Here is a 17,771-nt window from a genome sequence, read left to right as displayed (position 1 = left end):
ATTACAGATTGCATGAGCTCGATTGCAAGTGACGTACCCCTAATGTAACTAATTTCACCTTATGTCTCTGTTTTCTGGCAAAATGTAGAAAATTTTACTTTACAGAAAGATGTTCTTTTATGTATAATTGTAATCTCCAATGATAAACAAACCCAAACTTATTTTAATATTTTTTTTATTTTAATGTGTACATTTTCAGGAAAAACATTTAGCATTTATAATTTATATAAACATGTTTTATATTGCCCTCGAAAAAACAAAAAAGCAATCCATATTTTACAAGCATGTAGGTACTCTCTTTAGAGTATTCTGATAATATTGTTTATAAGTGTTTATACCTTCCCCGAGCACTTGAAATGTTATTTGATCTGTCTCATTATATTACATTTAAATTCATTGTTTTCTTATATTTTCTTTAATAATAATTTAAAAAAAAACTTTAATTTCTTTTCATTGTCTTATCTTTATTATCTCTAAACTTTTACAATTGCATTTTAAAGAGCATTATATGCTTTTCAGGTCTCTTACATGTAAATGATGCCTTTTCTCTTTGCCTATCAGACCAGAAATTGACGTGCGTGACGCGCGAACCTGTAAGCGGACGATTAAAAGCGAGTCACCATGGCAACGAGCAGACCAATGGAAGAACGAGAAGCTGTTTACAAGGGGGTGTAGCGTTGCTGGGGTGACGGGACAAACGTCCTGCAGCAGCAGGTATTAAACTGAACCCGGAGCTCCTGACGCCCTGGAGACCTTGAACTGAGGCACGCGCACACGCACGCACATTCTCCTGCAGTTACCGGATAAAGTTTCTCTTCAATAAGAGCTTCTGTGTTATTGGATGTTATTTCCTTATCAATCAAGCAGCCTATCAATAAAGACAGGTGAGTTGGGTTTTATTCTGACTAAAATAGGCCTAGTTATTTAAAAACGATGTGTTTATGTTTGTAAATTTATATGGCAATTGCATGTCATTAAATGTTAAACTGTGATAAATTATATACATGCATGACGGAGCTATTATTTATTTATTTTTAAAATAAAGTAAACGCAAAAATAGCAATTATGTTTTTAAAATTAATTTTAAAATATGCTAGATAATGTCATATTTGTTTAAAAATATTTTTTTCATTAAAAAACATTACATTCAATTTCTTAAAGTAAACAGTTGCATGTTATGCACCTGCTCGCCGTGTAAAGTAATTTTGGGAGACGCCAGTTATGGGATGTTGTAAAGATGTTTCAGGAAACTTCTGTGACCTTCATGGGAATAAATTCACATTCCTTATAAAAACAACCCCGTTCAACAGAACCCTGACAAATTCACCTCATCAATAAAAATCTTTCCATCAGGATTTAGGACCATGCTGTCCATGAGCTGCTCGGACCCCTGGCCGGAGGGCTCGGTGGGTTTGGAGGAGGAGGTCGTGACCGCCGCCACTCGTGCGGAGCTGCTGGACCAGAGCTACGCCGAGTCCAACATCAGCACGTGCAGCTCCGATAATCTAGACGACAGTCTGACGAGCCTGCAGTGGCTTCAGGAGTTTTCAATCCTCAATGCCAGCGGTGGGCAACACCAACCCCATCACCAAAGTCACTTCTTCGGGAGTCAGGTGGGCTCGGATGCACCTGCGTCTCCTTTAGCCGGAGATCCGGCGTCTATCGGTATGCCGCTGACCCCAGGGAAACCCACGGCCGCGTCTTTCTACAGGGTCCCGTCCATGGCGGCTCTGCCCAGCCTGGTTGCGCACGGTCACTGTCCGGATGAAGTCGATTACAAGACCAATCCTCACATTAAACCACCGTACTCATACGCCACTCTCATCTGTATGGCGATGCAGGCCAGCAAGAAAACCAAAATCACCCTCTCGTGCATCTATAAATGGATCACGGACAACTTCTGTTACTTTCGCCACGCGGACCCCACTTGGCAGGTAAGATGCATTTACAAGTCACATCGCACGTGTTGTAAAATCGTTATTGTATGCAACTCTTCAGATCCACATCATTTGCATATCTGGCAACGAGGGCTACCTCCTTGGCACCTGCTTGAGTCGATTGTGTATTGGAGGGAGAGCAATTGAAACCTTTGTGGATGTTAATAGAAAGCTGTTTTTATATCAACAGCACAAAATGTTTTTTTCATCATCATCATCATCATCACACATACAGCTTAGTTGCAAGGGTAATGTAGTAAACATTAAGGTGACGTGCAAAAGTTTTTTTCCAAGTCCTTTCATAATTTTTAACAGCTTTTCAAAGTAAGCCAAGAAGGAAGAATGAGCTCATGAGTTGGATATTTACAAAAAAGGGGGATTTCTAAAAAGATATAATTGTTGGTGAATTATTAATGAACCCCGTAGCCACAGACTCCATTCTCAGACTTTCTCTTAGTTTTTTGTTGTTATTTTAACTCAAAATAATATTTAACCAAGGTTAGGAGGTCAGTGCTTCATTTAAATGCAATTGCTTTGTTGTGCCGTGGTTGGTTTGCCCGATACCTTGATGCACACACAGTGGATTTTCTTAAAGACCACATGAAATTCAATAAAACCTTGTGTTGCTTTTAGTTCATGTCTTCGTCCGAAATCGCATACTGTGATAATATGTACAGAATTCGATAAAGACCGTTAAAACAGTAAATACTATATAGTATGAATATGGAGAGCAGTGGCGGCCGGTGACTTCTTTTTTCGAGGGCGCTCAATGCGAAGTTCGTCACAACATGCATGTAGCTCCTTATTTCAAAATATGTGTTCTGCGTGCCGAGTGATCCTGTGTGCATCACGTGTCTTGTCAAAATAAGTGCCTGCTGCAGACGCATCCAAAGGGTTTATGATAAAAGAGACGCTCACGTTTGCCAGATACTCATGCGTTATCTAAGTTTACTGTTAAGGGAGTGTCTTGCGTGTATTTTGTGAACTTGAGCGTCTTTTTTATCACAAACGGTCTCGACGCGTGTGCAGAAGGCACCCACCCCGACAAAACACGTGATGCACATGGTTCACATGACGCAACAAACACATATTTTGAAAACGCAAGCAACACACATGATACTCCGAACACTTCTTTTGAATTTGCGCCCCTCGGATGAGCAGTCATGAGCCGCCACTGATGGAGAGTATAAATTAATTTGGACGTACTACATCCGCCATGTTGATACATCACGTGACATACATCGTGAAAACAACAAGTTAGTCGTTAACTGGAATGACGTTAAACTTGCGCAATTTAACCATAAGGGACAACTGTTTAATATATGTATTTGCATTTTAATAGACATTTTTGAAATAGAACATCGCTCCTCCATCTTCATCTTAATTGGATGACTTCTCTCTCATAGTAAAAGGTCCATCGAATGAACACTTTAAGATCTTGCTGGAAGTAGTAGGTCATCCGGGTACTTTTCGCCTACTGTTTTTGGAATACTATGAATTTGGACATACTACTACTGCTTTTCGTCTACAATATAGTATGGAAGTAGGCGGTTTCAGACGCAGCCCTTGTGTTTTTGCCGGCACAATTTGTACGCAATTTGTAACGGCAATTTGAACGTATTTTATTAAGGTGGCTATTTCCTGTATATTCGTACGGCCCTGTGACGTTGAGTTTAGGGGTGCAGTTTCATTATTGTATTTTTTTCCTAATAATCGTTGTACGAATTCATACAAACTAGCCACTGTGTAAAATATTTACGAATTCATGTGAGATTAGTTTGTTGTTTTTTCCGCATTTTGCATCCATACTCATAACAGAAACAGATATGTGCACAGTTTTACAGTATTTTATTTGGACAACACATCAAAAGTGCCAATGACACACTAAATATTTATCCAATACATATTTGTGTAAGCCTACTTCACAAGCCAGACACAAAGTTAAGGGGGTCACACACCGGATGCCCAGCTCAACGCCGTGCTGCGTCGAGTCGCATCTAGGACAACTTGGAGGTATTGTAGAACCGGAATTGCACATTAAATAGCGCAAGCTTAGTCAGATAGCGTCTACTTCAAAAATGCAAAATATACATTAGCATCCAATGTTAATCGTTAATGATTTGGGACAAATATGATGTTATTTAATGTTAAACTATGTGAGTGGCGCTCTGTGGCGCGACAGGGATTTAAGCAACTTCCTGATAGACTCATAGAAAACAATGTGTTCAATTTTTGTTAGAACGGCGTGGTGCGGTGCTTAGCTGCGCGTCCGGTGTGTGACCCCCTTTAGAGTATAAATTAGATTAAGGATGAATCAATTTATTGATGTCTCAAACTCAATTCATAAAGTCAATTTCTCTCATTAATTTCTCATTCATCATTGCAGAACTCCATCCGCCACAATTTATCGCTGAACAAATGCTTTATAAAAGTCCCAAGGCAAAAGGACGAACCGGGAAAGGGCGGCTTTTGGAAAATCGACCCCCAATACGCGGAGCGTCTCCTCAGCGGTGCCTACAAGAAGCGCCGGATGCCCCCTGTGCAAATAAACCCGGCTTTTCAGAACCGACTCAGGATGAACTCCCAAGCAGGACAACCAGTATTCGGCACAGGAATGGCCGGAAGTCTTTGCGTGGGTCCCGAGTCCCAACAGCTCCTGAAGGAGTTTGAGGAAGCCACGGGAGGCGATCAGAACTGGGATCCTCGTTTGGCCGAGGCCACTATGCTTGGCTGTTGGGTCTCAGGGAAGGGCAACAAGAGGAAGCAGCCATACGCGCACAGGACGGGCAGCAAAGCTCTGCGACGTTCAAGCTCTCCGCTGCTGTCCATGGACGAGCAGGAGGATTTAAGCTCTCTTAAAGGCAACTTTGACTGGGACGCCCTGCTGGACTCAGCTCTGAATGGAGAGTTGAGCTTGAACGAAGGGAGTCTGTTGAGCCCCTTAACACGTGATGATGACCTGATGATCAGGGGCACTCATATCAGCCCACTGGAGGCGCCCGGTGGTGTGGTTGAGAGCCACGTCTTGATGGAAACCCAAAGGAGCAGCGAAGTAGACTTTGACGAAGAAACCTTCATGGCCACGGCGTTTCTGCAAAGTCCCTGGTCGGAGGAGAGCGCACGTCCGGATTTCCTTTGCAGCTCAACGGTTAATATTGATCAGCTGTTTGACTTGGGAGAGTCTCTCGCAGGTGACCTAAGCATTAAGATCGAGTCTCTCCTTTGAGAAGTCATTAGTGAGACATTAGAGACAAGTCCATTGGGCATAAACATGAACAAGGAGGGTTAAGACTGTTTACCCCCGATGATTTCATACTGGATTCCATGAAACCCATTTTTAAAGGTGTATCTATTTCTAATACAGATTTTTTTGGGATTATGCGTTTTGTATTTGACAGTTATCTACCTTCATTGATCTACGAGCTAATCTAATCCGGATTATGAAACGCATGTTGGGAACGCCAACGATTCGTGGACAGTAGCACTGGAAATAACATTAAAAAAGATAAATGTTGTTGTTTACAATCTTAATTTACATAATAGATCAAAAGTGAACGAGTTTAAGTTGTTTTATTTGAAGAAACGAACATTTATAACGTATCTTTAAAGTATGAACAAACTCTGCAAGCAGAGCAAAATGAGTTTTTGTAACTTCGACTAAAGTGTACATTCAGTGAAATCAATGTTGTTAAGAGAATTGTTGAATCTAGATTTAAAGAGAACAAGTATGCAGTTTATTTTCGTGTTGAATGACTGATATGGTTAAAATTTAACAGCAAAACTGCACTAGAATGATGAATGAGATTAAGGGGCTCCTACCCATGTGTGTAATTTAATGGACAACGTACAAAAGCTGTCGATGGGCCGGTACCCTTGTAAAGAAGTACCTAAAGTGGCACTGACTTCTTTTTTGAGGACGCACAATGCGAAGCTAATCACAACATGTATGTAGCCCGTCATGTGTGTGATTCGTCATTTTAAAATATGTGTTCGGTGCGTCATGTCAAAATACATGCCTGCTGCAGACGCCTCAAGGGGGTTTGTGATAAAAGTGACGCTTGCGTTTGCTAGATACTCCCTTAATCTCATGTGTAATCAGAGTTTAGTGTTAAGTTAGTGTCTTGCTAGTATTTTGGGAACGTGAGCGTCTCTTTTATTATAGACCCCTTTCAAAACGTGTGCAGCAGGCACGTATTTTGACATGACGCATGATGCACCGAACACATATTTTGAATTCGGAAGAGAAGTCACTGGTCGCTACTGATAAAGTGTGCATATTAATACCTTAAAGGTACATTGTTGTACCTAAATGGTACATAGAGTACCATCCCAGTGACAGCTCTTGTACCTTTTTTTCTGACGGTGTAGGTTTAAGTGTTTGTGCCAAACTTTCTCTTTGTCAGCTGAATTCTTGCTCTTTTGATAGCTGTCTACATGCACATCTATTGTTGTAACCGCTATTTGACATTGTGTTACATTGAGATCATACATGATGATATTTTTCATGAAGACTTTCATCTTTTTTCTATATTAGTACTATGTAAACGTAGAAGGTACAGTATGTTTATTGAGTTAATCATTTTGGTGGAGAATTTTGTTTAAAGGCACTAATACACCTTTTGATTTATCCAAACATGACCACCTGCTATCTAATTGGTTTTAGTAAGTTGTCACATTTTTTAAAGCTATTGCAATTGGGTTTTGTTAAGAAAATATGTAACCTTTATGATGTGTGTGCCAAGAGAAATAATTGGCGAAATATGTAAGAAAATGTACCTGTTCTTGTTACCAGTGCCTGTTTGTGTTACAATTGTCATGTACTCAAAGTTGTTCAAATTCAGTACCTAATTATATTTATAGAAATCAAATGATGCTGACTTGTTACATTTTCATCATCATACCAATTTACATCATAGGCACCAACACTGTAAAAAGGAAAAGTTGGATCAACTTAAAAAAATACTTCAATAGGTACACGGTCAAAAAATTACTTGCAGCTGGTTGCCGGTAACTTACCGTAGATTTAAATTTATGTTATTTACTGGCAACATTTTGTTCAAAGTTAAATTAACATTAAACATTTACAAGTCTTTATCTTTACAGAGTAAAATTAAAATTACAGCATCAAGCAAAATTCTGGGAAACAAAAAACAGAAAAAGGTTGATGATGATTTCTGGTTCCCAGAATGCTTTGCATGAGGCTGTTATTGTATAGTTTTATTCTGTAAAGATAAAGACTTGTTAATATTTAAAATTTATTCAACTTTGAACAAACTCTTGCCAGTAAAGAACATAAATTTAAATCTACGGTAAATTACCGTAGACACTGTAATTTCTACGGAATTTTTTGCAGTCTTTTTTACTTAAATTTTCTTACTTTAAGTGAAAATTTAAGGTGAAAAATGTAAACACTTACTTAAATTGGTAAAATATTTAAACATTTTCAACTTAAATGTTTCACTTAAAGTGTTACCAATTTAAGTATTTTTTAAAAGTTGATCCAACTTTTACTTTTGCAAATGGATTATAAATGATTTATTAATGTACTCATGTATAGCTCAATAGTAGAGCAGCGTAAAAGGTCATGGGTTCGATCTCAGGGAACACACATACTGATAAAAAAATGTAATGCACTGTAAGTCGCCTTGGATACAAGCATCTGCTAAATTAACTTTCATACACCTGTTGCATTTACATCACATTATTTGGTATCTTGCCTCTGATTTCCATCTTTAAATAAAAAAAATAAATGTATGCTGTGTGCAAAATATCTAAAACAGAGGTCTTCTCTCAAAGAAGCGACGCATTTTCCTCTCGGTTGATTCTGCTTCAGTTGTGGTCTTGCTTTTATTATGCAGTAGGAGGGACGTCAAATACAGCAGGACAGTGTGTGTGTGATTTACACAAGCATCGCTCTGCTTGTCTTATTTTGGGGGTGGCACTCTCGGTGTATGGGGGCTGTTTGGGCTTTTGTCTTTGCTCAGTGAGATTCTCGTACCCCCCAGTGTTCCAGTCAGTCCTGCCCTTGCTCGGTTCATGTGGGGTCCGGCGGTGAAGACATCCCACGCCCTCGTATATCACAGTGCTTTTACAGTCAACATGTCCTGGCATTCATATTGAGAGCGTCTGGTTTAAAAGGTTGACATTTTTTATATTGTCCTATGGTTATTTATTGTTATGAATGTTACAAAACCTGCCAAGACTTTAACTAAAAATAACCAAAATTTAATTATATTTTACTTAAAAAGAAAGGAGAATTATTGATTCCTGTTTAGAGCCATTAAAACTCTTATTATTGTTAAACTATTGTTATAGTCTTGTTGGAAGGGAAACATCTTAAACAGTCCATCACAGGCCTTAAATAATGTCATCGGGTATAAATATGTCACAATTAAACTTTGCATTTCTATATTACCACTGTAAAAAAAACTGCTGCCTTAATTGTTTTCAATTTCATTTTAACAATCGTAGCAACTCATCTGTAAAAAGTAACAAGTTTGATCAACTTAAAAAATAATTTCAATTGGTAACACCTAAAAATTTAAAATTTTAACAACTTACAATTTTCCTAGTTTCACTGTACACTTTTTCAAAAGTCAACCTACTATGTTTTTATAATTTGATATAACTTATAAAAACAAGTTAAAATCGTTTAAAAAAAAATTTGACAATTTTTACAGTGTTTATACTTTATACATTTAATAAAGTCCTAAGAACTATGAGTCTGTCTACTTTTACATCTCTCAGCGATTAAAAATAAAACAAATAGGCCTCCACTTCCACGGCAGGTGCACAACTGTCAACACATGACACACAATTACTTTCTGTGTTGATCTCCTGCTGCATTCGCACTGAACCCTGAATAATCCTTGTTGGGAAGGGACTTCACTTACTGACAAATGATCTTTAGATTATCACCTCTCTCGTAAGAGGTCTGGGAAAACCAATCCATCCTGGAATTGTCTTTGCAGGTAGTGTACACGTGATTATAATGTGATGGCTTGGTCAGATGAGAGGCTCTGAAACCAGATCCAGGTATTATCCTCCAGTCCTTCTGATGACTACAGGTAAGAAGAGCACACGGATGAAATCTTAGACCTGTCACTTTGTTTTTGTCTTTTAAAACAATGCTCAAAACTAAAAGTGTCACGTAAGCAAGAGACAATGCGACTTAAAACAAAATGCAACAAGTCATCAACATTTAGGATAAAACATATGGGTCTTTATTGTTGGGTGTCAGGGTTGTGCACCATTTGAATTCATATTTGAGAAATGAATTGGAAATAAATGACATAAACATGTCATCAAACTGAAGATAAAAACTACGGCTGTCAAAAGATTAATCGCGATTAATCACATACAAAATAAAAGTTTGTGTTAGTGTTATATATTTGTCTGTTTATTGTGTGTAATTATTATGTATATGTAAATACATGCACATACAAGTAAACATTTAAGAAACATTTTGTTTGTGTTATATATATTTTTTGTTTCTATATAATATAAAATCTATCAAAATCTAAATAAATATACATATAAATGTTTCTTAAGTATATATATGCATATGTGGTGTATTTATGTATACAAGATAATTACATACAGTGCACACACATATATTATGCAAAAACAAACTTTTATTTTGTATGTAATTAATCGCGATTAATCTTTTGACAGCCCTAATAAAAACATTACATGATATTAATAGTCATAAAATGACTTAAAACAGTGTTAAAGGGTATAATATATATATTTTTAATTTAAATACTTTTAAATTTGTACCCAAAAGTGAGCAAAACCTGACAAATCTGAGTAAACCTCCTTTTGGAGAAGTCCTTATTTTAAAAAATGCAAAAAATTTTTTTGTAAAAATTAGGTTTTCTGTTTCTGTTAGGGTTAGAGTGGGTTAAAGTTGGATTATAGTATTTATAACTAACTGTGTGTAAAAACACAAGAAAACGTATGTGTATAGACGGTTTCAGCAGTAACAACATAAACAAGCGGCTGTCGTCGTAACTTCCGGTAAACTCCGCTAAGAATAAACTCCGCTAAGAATAAATAACAACAAACCTTTTTAAACTTAATTTATTTATATAACAAGCAAAAAACAACACACCTAGGAAACCAAAACATTTGTTATTTTCGACGAAGCATTTGTTCAAGAGATCAGTTTAGCAACTAGTCAGACCATTAAAAAAACGCAACCGGAAGTAAAGTTCGGATCCAAACGTGTATCGCGTCAGCGCATGTGCGTCCGATGAAACTGTCTATATACTTAACTATATTTTGGGAACAAATTTGTACCTAAAAGTGAGCAAAACCTTCATTTGTAAAAACAAATTTTTTTAATTGTAAAAATGTACAAAGTTTTCTGTTAGCGTTAGAATTTGGGTTAAGTAGTATTTATAACTAACTTTGTATAAAAATATAATTCAATTAAATTATGTGAATTCAATTAAAAATCAAATTTCTATAGGAGCTATTTTAAACATTGACTAATTTCATCTAATGTTTGTATCGTCTGTGTAGGAGAACACGCAAATGTATTTTAAATTCTGTTTAATTTTTACATTTAATACATAAACTTTTCAATTTGTGGAAAATAATTTTTTTAATTATCTACAAATATTTTTTTTATTAAATGTGGTGTACATTTTGTGCTGTTGTATATGATAATGTTGTTGTCAGCAATTACAGTAGTGAATTTATTTGTTTACTATATATATATATATATATTATTATATTATATTATATATTATATTACTAAACAAAGGTTTACAATTATTAAAACACAAATGAAAGTAAATTACTTTTCCAAACATTTCAATAATTGGCAAAACATTCCTATATGCCGTATTTAGTTCAATTCAAATTCCAACTCATGAATTCAAACTGAACCTTTGAAAATTCTGGATTTTTCCCAATCCCGTTTGACGTCACACTGGAGAAGAGATAAACAATTGAGGAAAACATGTAAAAAAGAGAGTAAATATCAGAGCGCAGAGTCCTTTACAGGAACGCGAGGTCATTTATCACATTGAGCCGGACGTCAGACTCCGGGATGAGGTGGGTGGGTCTACTACATTGTTGTGAATATCAGGCACTGGTCAAGCTGCGCATTTAGGATGGGCTTTACACCGTTTCCCGCACAACTCAATTGGCATTCTGCTACTGTGTACCACAAGAGCCAGCGATGTCTGAGACAGCCCTCATGTGCTTAACCGATCCCCATGACCCAGAGAAAAGAGACAGTGGGTGGAGCGTAAACTTAAGGGGGAGAGGAGGAGAAGGGGAATACATCTTTTTTATCACATGGCCGGTGAAAGGCCAGTCTCCTGGGTAACTACTGGTGCTATTGTCATGAGGGCTGAGCACAAAATGGGCAAGGGTCCATAACAGTCTCTCCAGGCAGGGGTGGAGGGGTTTGATTAAGGAGGGTTGGCATGGCGCAGAGTGAGGGGGTCTGGCGGCCGCTGAGATTTATTAAGGTGACGGCGTATGTCTTTGTAAAAGCGCATTTACCTTCTAAAGTGAAACCCCGACGAGGGAATCTTTCTCTTCAGGGGTTTCTCAGTCGAGCTGCAGCCTTAATAAACTATTTAGAATGGAAATAAACTCCTATACTTGCAAATCATTTGAAGCGCATTGCAGTCGGCGGTCAGAAATGTCTGATTGGTAGGACACCTCACATTTTAGAGCTATGTCTGGGACAGCAGGCACAACTTTATCTACATTTGTCATAACAAAACATTTTTATTCATGATCATAGGTCAGATTAGCCACTAGCAAGACAGATAAACAAGCACAGACTGGAAGTTAACTTCGGGCCAGGGGCATAACCAAGACAACACATGGGCGTCCAACGAAATTCATATTCAGCCAGTTTAGCTCTGTTTCTAAACCATTTTTCATCATCCCTCCACCACCCCAACACCTTAAGCTGACTTTATACTTCTGCATCAATTGTATGGCGTAGGCTACGCAGAGACACGAACCCTAGGCAGTAGCCTATGGCGTAGCCTGCTGCGCATCTTTCCCAATGCTACGCGGACTGCAAGCGCTGTGATTGGTGCCCTAGAACCCCTCCCGTCAGGTCGAAAAGATCTGGGTCGCATTTCCTCATATGGATTTCCATTTACGACAGTAAAAAAAAAGATTCAATGTCTATTTACCTCCATCACTGCTTCTCAAATAACATACACAAGCTTCTTCTTCATTTGTGGGTTCACTGGGCAAGTTGCTTCTTTGACTGTTGCGCTGCCACTGTTCGTTACACGCGCGAACACTGCCAACCAGAGGCCCGCACGTGTAACTGCACATCGACAATAAAGCAGAAGTATGAAGAGTACCGGCACGTAGCCCGCGGCATCAAGGCTATAACGTAGGCCCTACGCAGAAGTATGAGCCCTTTACTCCTATTTATTCCTATGCCAGTTTGGGATGGGGGGAGCTTACTGGGTTATGCAATTATATGTGATTATATGTAAGATTGTTGTATTTGTATAATTTGTGAATAGTTTTGAAGTGAATTGTTTCCAATACGCAAAGGAAAGAAGTGACAAATCCGCAGTGACAGAGTTTTGCTGAAGTCGCCCAACAAAAATCAACAAGTCGAAACATTGAAACGAAGCGGCGCATGATTACCACATGAACACTGATATCAGAGACGCTAAGGTCAGAAGGAGCAGTGAGCCATGACTGGACTGTAGATGGTGTGTGTTTAGTGTGTTTGGTGTGTGTGTGTGTTTTCAGAGAACTGTCTCTTTGTTAGTGAGACACCATAGTGGCTGAGTAATCCGACATCCATCACCAACTTAGGGAGCAATACACAGAGTGAGCAAGCATAGGGAAAACAATACATAGTGAAACAGTGGGAGGCCGCTTTATTCATTACGTGGAGTTGTGATGCTCTTTTGTAGGCGATTGGTGGGGGTGGTGAGACTGCAGAGGATCCCCATGACAAAGTCATTTCCTGCTGTGGACCGCTTATTGGAATCAACTGTAATGCTATTTATAGTGTTCATATTGAGGAGAGATGTGATTGAAATGAAGGGTTGCAAAGTGTGATAACATGTTCGTCGTTTGGGGGATTAGAAATTGCTTGACTCACTGACCTTAAATGAAAGATGATTCATAAAATCTAGATTCAAATTTTGGTCTGAATAAGGTACTCCTAAATGTTGGCAGGATCATTTTTTAGCAGAATTAAAATGATTAGGCCAAAACATTGATGACTGACTTTGCACCATAAATAAGCAAGAGATTAAGTCCCATTCAGACCACCAGAGATATTCGTAGCTGGTCTCTTTCAATGAGGCGTTCCTAATTCTGGTTGTCATAAACAAACGAGTATTGTCTGCTGCAGTAACTGACGAGAGACGGATGACGTGATCTTAACTGGTTCACTCTCACTGGTAGTCGCTCTCGAAAGTTGCTCATCATTGGACATGCCCACGTCCTGTGAAGTCGCCAAGCTTCCATTGAAATAATGAGATCATGTGGCTCTGCTAATTGCTGTCCGTTTGAACAGGGCTTTATGGTTAATGTGTGAAGCATATAGGAAGTTGGACTTTAAAGTGCACATGAAATTAAACACTGACAACTCTTATTTTTAATGGAGTATTGCAGTGTTCATTAATAAACAATTTATCGGTGTGGAACATTATTATTATTTTTTAAATTCATGTTAAACTTTAATCAAAATCTAAAAATTTATATATGCCCTCTTGTGGCGATCCTTCTCTGATGATGTCAGCTAGATGGCTAGGGCTTAAGCATCCGTTAACCCCGCCTCTCCAACTGTCAGTCTACTGCGAGTTCAATTTCTTAAAGGGGGGTTTAATGCTATTTCATGCATTCTGACTGATTAACACAGTTTAAGATTTGGATTCCTCATGGTAAACGTAGTTTAAGTGTCAAAAAAGCAGTTGAACGTGTGAGAGAGTATTTCTGTGCCGAATGCACTTCACCAGGGTTCGTACAAGTTTCTGAAAGTTTTTTTTTTTGAACATGGGTACATCTAACGTAGCATGGGTAGACCTTACATATCATTTCTTTTATGGGAACTTTCCCCGGAAAAGTATGCCCACACACGGTGATTGGAATAACGGCGTTATAAGTAATCGGCGTTACTAACGTAGTTATTTTTTTCAGTAACGAGTAATCAAATATATTACTGTTTCCCCCGTTAAAATGCCGTTATCGTTACTGACATTAAAATGATGCGCGTTACTATAATTTATTTAACTGAAGTGATTTTCAACTGTGTAGGCTCGCTCTCTCAGCCAGACACTGTTTTTCTCTTGTGTGTGTGTTGGGAGAAACATAACTGATGATGATTGGTGTGTGCGTGTTAGAGGGGGTTGGACAACCACATAGCTGATGATGATTGGCTTAACTTCCATCGTTAGCCAACCAGAGGCAGAGTTCACGCACAAGCATGCACAGTCCGACTCTGAGCAGCGTTAAAAAGTCTGAGCAACTTGGTCACTTATGGCGCATTTCCATTGCATAGTACCCCACGGTTTATTTTAAATTGGGTCGGGTAAGCTCACCTCACTTTGACATGGTTAGCTTTTCCATTGAGTTTAGTAACACTTCGCAGTGGGAGGGATTATAGGCGTGTCGTTATATTTGCGCTGCCTACAGCTGTGACATCATACAGGAGAGCGTCGTTGTACATTCCCATACGTTTATTTATTTCTCAGTCCGCCACAAAATTAAAATTGGCCACCACAAATAGATGTTTGCACATCGCGTTTACCCCTACCTCTGTATCACATGACAGTTTCTGTTCAAACACCCGAGGCGTCAGCCGACGGCGCTCCGCTGAGCCTTACTGAAGTTGCATTTAAGCATATAATGCTGACATGCTCGTCGCGAATGTTCCGCCACAATCTGCAAGTCTGGAAAAAACTGTTATGGTGTCCCTGATTCTCAACATGTGGATGTTTTTCATCGCTAAAAGGGAGTTTGGGAACTTATAGCAGAGCACAGATGACAACATGTTTGCTCGAGACAGCGCAAGCTAGCACTGACGCTGTTAGTGACGTTTCTTTCAGACCAATCAGTGATCTACAGTGTTTTCGCGTCACGTTTGGTATCAGCTCGGGTCGCTTGGAACCCCAACCGAGGTGGTACGAAAAAAGGTATCGGGTACCACGTACTGCACCTAATGGAAAAGCTCCCAAAAGTAAGCTGACCCGACCCAAACTAAACCAAACCGTGGGGTACTATGCAATGGAAAAGTGCCATTAGTCGCTAGATTTAGCAACTTTCTATCACTTTAGCGACTTAATTTCAAAAAAAGCAACAAGGACAAATCTAGCGATCTTTTCTGACGTGGTTGGAGACTTTTGTAGACTGACATGAAAACACGCATCGTTCTCTCTTCTCAAAGAGCAGTGGCTGCTGCTGCTGTACCCCATCTTAAACGAAGCACTGACAGGCAGCCCAGTCATCGCACAGCAATCACTCAGAACACACCAGCGACAGGGCGATGGCAAATACAACAAGCTTAAAGGTAGCGGTCGCAAACAGGAAGTGTAATAAGCACTACTTTTCCATTGTTGAGGTGAAAGGCATGAATGTTTGTGTAATGTGCAACTGGGGCGAATGGGGCGTTCCATGCGAAATGAGTTGCCCCGGGAAACATGCGAGTTGAAAAATCTGAACTTCTGCGGATTTCCGCGCCGCGTTAACCAATCAGGACCTTGCTGTAGTAGTGACGTGATTACAGGAAGCGAGCGGAGTGGTGGAGTCTCAGCGGAGTTGCAGAAGCCCCTCCCATTATGCAAATGTTCGCGTGAATTTCTCGAATGACTAGAATGAAGCGAGTGAACTCAAATGTTCAAGCGTCCAACTACGTGCGAATAGCGCGTTTTTGCCGCCCCTACCGCGGCTGGTGTAAACGTAACATAAGGGCAGGTTTCCTGGACAGGGCAAAATGGATGTTTGAGCTGTCTTCATTTAAATATCATATATTAGTACAATTGTTTTGTCCCAAAATGCACAACAGTATTGTGTTTTGTAAGGTTTGTTTGTAAAAATGGCCTAAAATAACTAAGGCCCAGTCCTGGATTAATCTTAAATATGTCCGGGAAACTGCCCTTCTATGTCCTAAGAAAGCAACCGGTGTAGTTCTTTAGGTAGTTTTTGACATTTTATTATTGGGATACAAATTGTGCTGCTGCTGGTTTCTTGAATTTAGTGTTCATCACAGACAAATGAAACTTTTTGTCTAAAATCACAAATAGTTTCAGACTCAAGATATTTGAATTAAACCTCATCTGTTATTGTTCTACTGCTTTTTTAATCAAACGTAAGTATCTTCCACAAAAATTCACATGCATTATAAAGTAGCCAACCAAACTGTTGTGAAGAATGTTGTGTAACATGGCACAGTGTGTTGTATATAAGCTAAATGAGCCCGTAGGGTATTGCTTTCGGAGAATATTAGGCCTGCGAGTGTGGCGTATTCACAAAGGTACCTTGCTTTCAGTTTCTTCATGAGAACTTATTCTGCATTGGAACAGCTTATCATCACAATAGTCATGAGTCAGACCATACATATTTATAGTGTATATTAGAACAAAATGAACACTTCATGGCAACCAGGCTCTGAATGACACCTACAAGTACATGTTTGGCGGCCCGAGGTATCCTATCGCATAAGTGTCGAGGACCAAAGTACTGTTGTGGAGACGGCGAAACAATGTAGATGCTAAACGGAACCAGTTTATCACATACAAAAGCAGGAAGAGTAGATCTCACCTGACACCTGATCTCACCAGAGCCCCGAGAGAGCCTACAGACTCTCCCCGAGGTGCGAAAGAGAGAGAGAGAATTACTGCGATGAGACGGAGACAGAGAAAAAACAAACATAAACAAAGGCCACGGTAGCCAGGGAAAGACACCGCCGTGTGCTTTGCTGGCGGACGCTGCGTGACCTTGAACTGGCAAGTCCAGACCTGCCTTTGAATGCTGGGTGGGAGAAGCATCAAGCCGATCGCAGGACTTGGCTTCACTGAATGAAATGAAAAAATGCCTACTTTAAGCAAACAAGAGCGTAGTAAGCTCTTTTCACCCCGCTTACCCATTTTCTTTTTATTTATTTATTCCTCCCACTCATTCCGTCCGTGTTGGCTTCCCGTACTGGGTCTTTTACGCTACTATTGGAAGATACTCTTTTTTATTCCCCTTAAATCTTTAATTTGATTTCTTTATTTCTTTGTTTGTTTCCCACTGAAGCAAAGACTTTAAAATGATGCTGCTTTACATATCTTCAATAGGTAAGCTATCGTGCTGACAAAAGGCCCTAATGCTGGATCCGAACTGGGACCCCCTCACAGATCAGCTCCGCCAGGGCTTTTTCTGCTAAGACTAAACACGCTCTCAGTTGTCCACCCCCAGCAACGGGACCCACCGTTTGTGGACGCGTCTCCCATTTAATGACTTGATTGGAACAGATGGACGATGAAGAGAAACAGAGACTTCTATAGTCATTTCCCACAGTCCTGTCTTTTCTAATAAACACTTCATATGTTAAAACTGCAATCTGTAATCTTTGCCTCTCTATCGCCATCTATGTTTAAAACATTAAACTGCAGGCTACTTTACTTTATGTGTTAAAAAAACTGCCATTTCCCACAAAATCTATCCTGACACCTCAAATTATAAATACTGACTATGTTTACATTTACATTAATAATGTGATTATTTCCAATAACCAGAGTAAGGACTTAATGGCAGTAAAATGTTTACATGACTGGAGCTATTAACCTCTTCACTCCTGTTTACATGCAGTTTTTATTTTCGGATTATTCGCTAATAACTGTG

At 39.2% G+C, this 17,771-nt stretch overlaps 1 protein-coding gene across 2 annotated transcripts; it reads left to right on the top strand.

Annotated features, from left to right (window-relative positions):
* Positions 1 to 647: 647 nt before the first annotated feature.
* foxj1a (forkhead box J1a) lies at positions 648 to 17,457 on the top strand. Of its 2 annotated transcripts, XR_008638793.2 has the most exons (5): positions 648 to 884; positions 1,354 to 1,934; positions 4,324 to 5,128; positions 8,909 to 9,004; positions 17,225 to 17,457. XR_008638793.2 is itself a non-coding variant. In XM_055184757.2 (3 exons), exons 1-3 carry the CDS (start codon positions 842 to 844, stop codon positions 5,161 to 5,163), a joined length of 1,464 nt encoding a protein of 487 aa, XP_055040732.2. In that variant the 5' UTR covers positions 648 to 841; the 3' UTR covers positions 5,164 to 6,442. The 2 variants fall into 2 exon arrangements, 1 of the variants encoding a protein (XP_055040732.2); XM_055184757.2 differs by lacking the exons at positions 8,909 to 9,004; positions 17,225 to 17,457 and having other exon boundaries at positions 4,324 to 6,442.
* Positions 17,458 to 17,771: the final 314 nt, after the last annotated feature.

This window comes from Misgurnus anguillicaudatus, chromosome 19 (genome assembly GCF_027580225.2).
Source record: "Misgurnus anguillicaudatus chromosome 19, ASM2758022v2, whole genome shotgun sequence".
Classification (NCBI taxonomy): domain Eukaryota; kingdom Metazoa; phylum Chordata; class Actinopteri; order Cypriniformes; family Cobitidae; genus Misgurnus; species Misgurnus anguillicaudatus.
This window is presented reverse-complemented; position numbering and strand designations above follow the sequence as displayed.

Bases quoted from the DNA above. Each gene is read 5' to 3' on its own strand.
- foxj1a (XM_055184757.2), top strand. From the start codon at position 842: ATGTTATTTCCTTATCAATCAAGCAGCCTATCAATAAAGACAG. The intron at 885-1,353 runs GTGAGTTGGGTT...TCTTTCCATCAG, and splicing joins CAGCCTATCAATAAAGACAG to GATTTAGGACCATGCTGTCC. The intron at 1,935-4,323 runs GTAAGATGCATT...TCATCATTGCAG, and splicing joins ACGCGGACCCCACTTGGCAG to AACTCCATCCGCCACAATTT.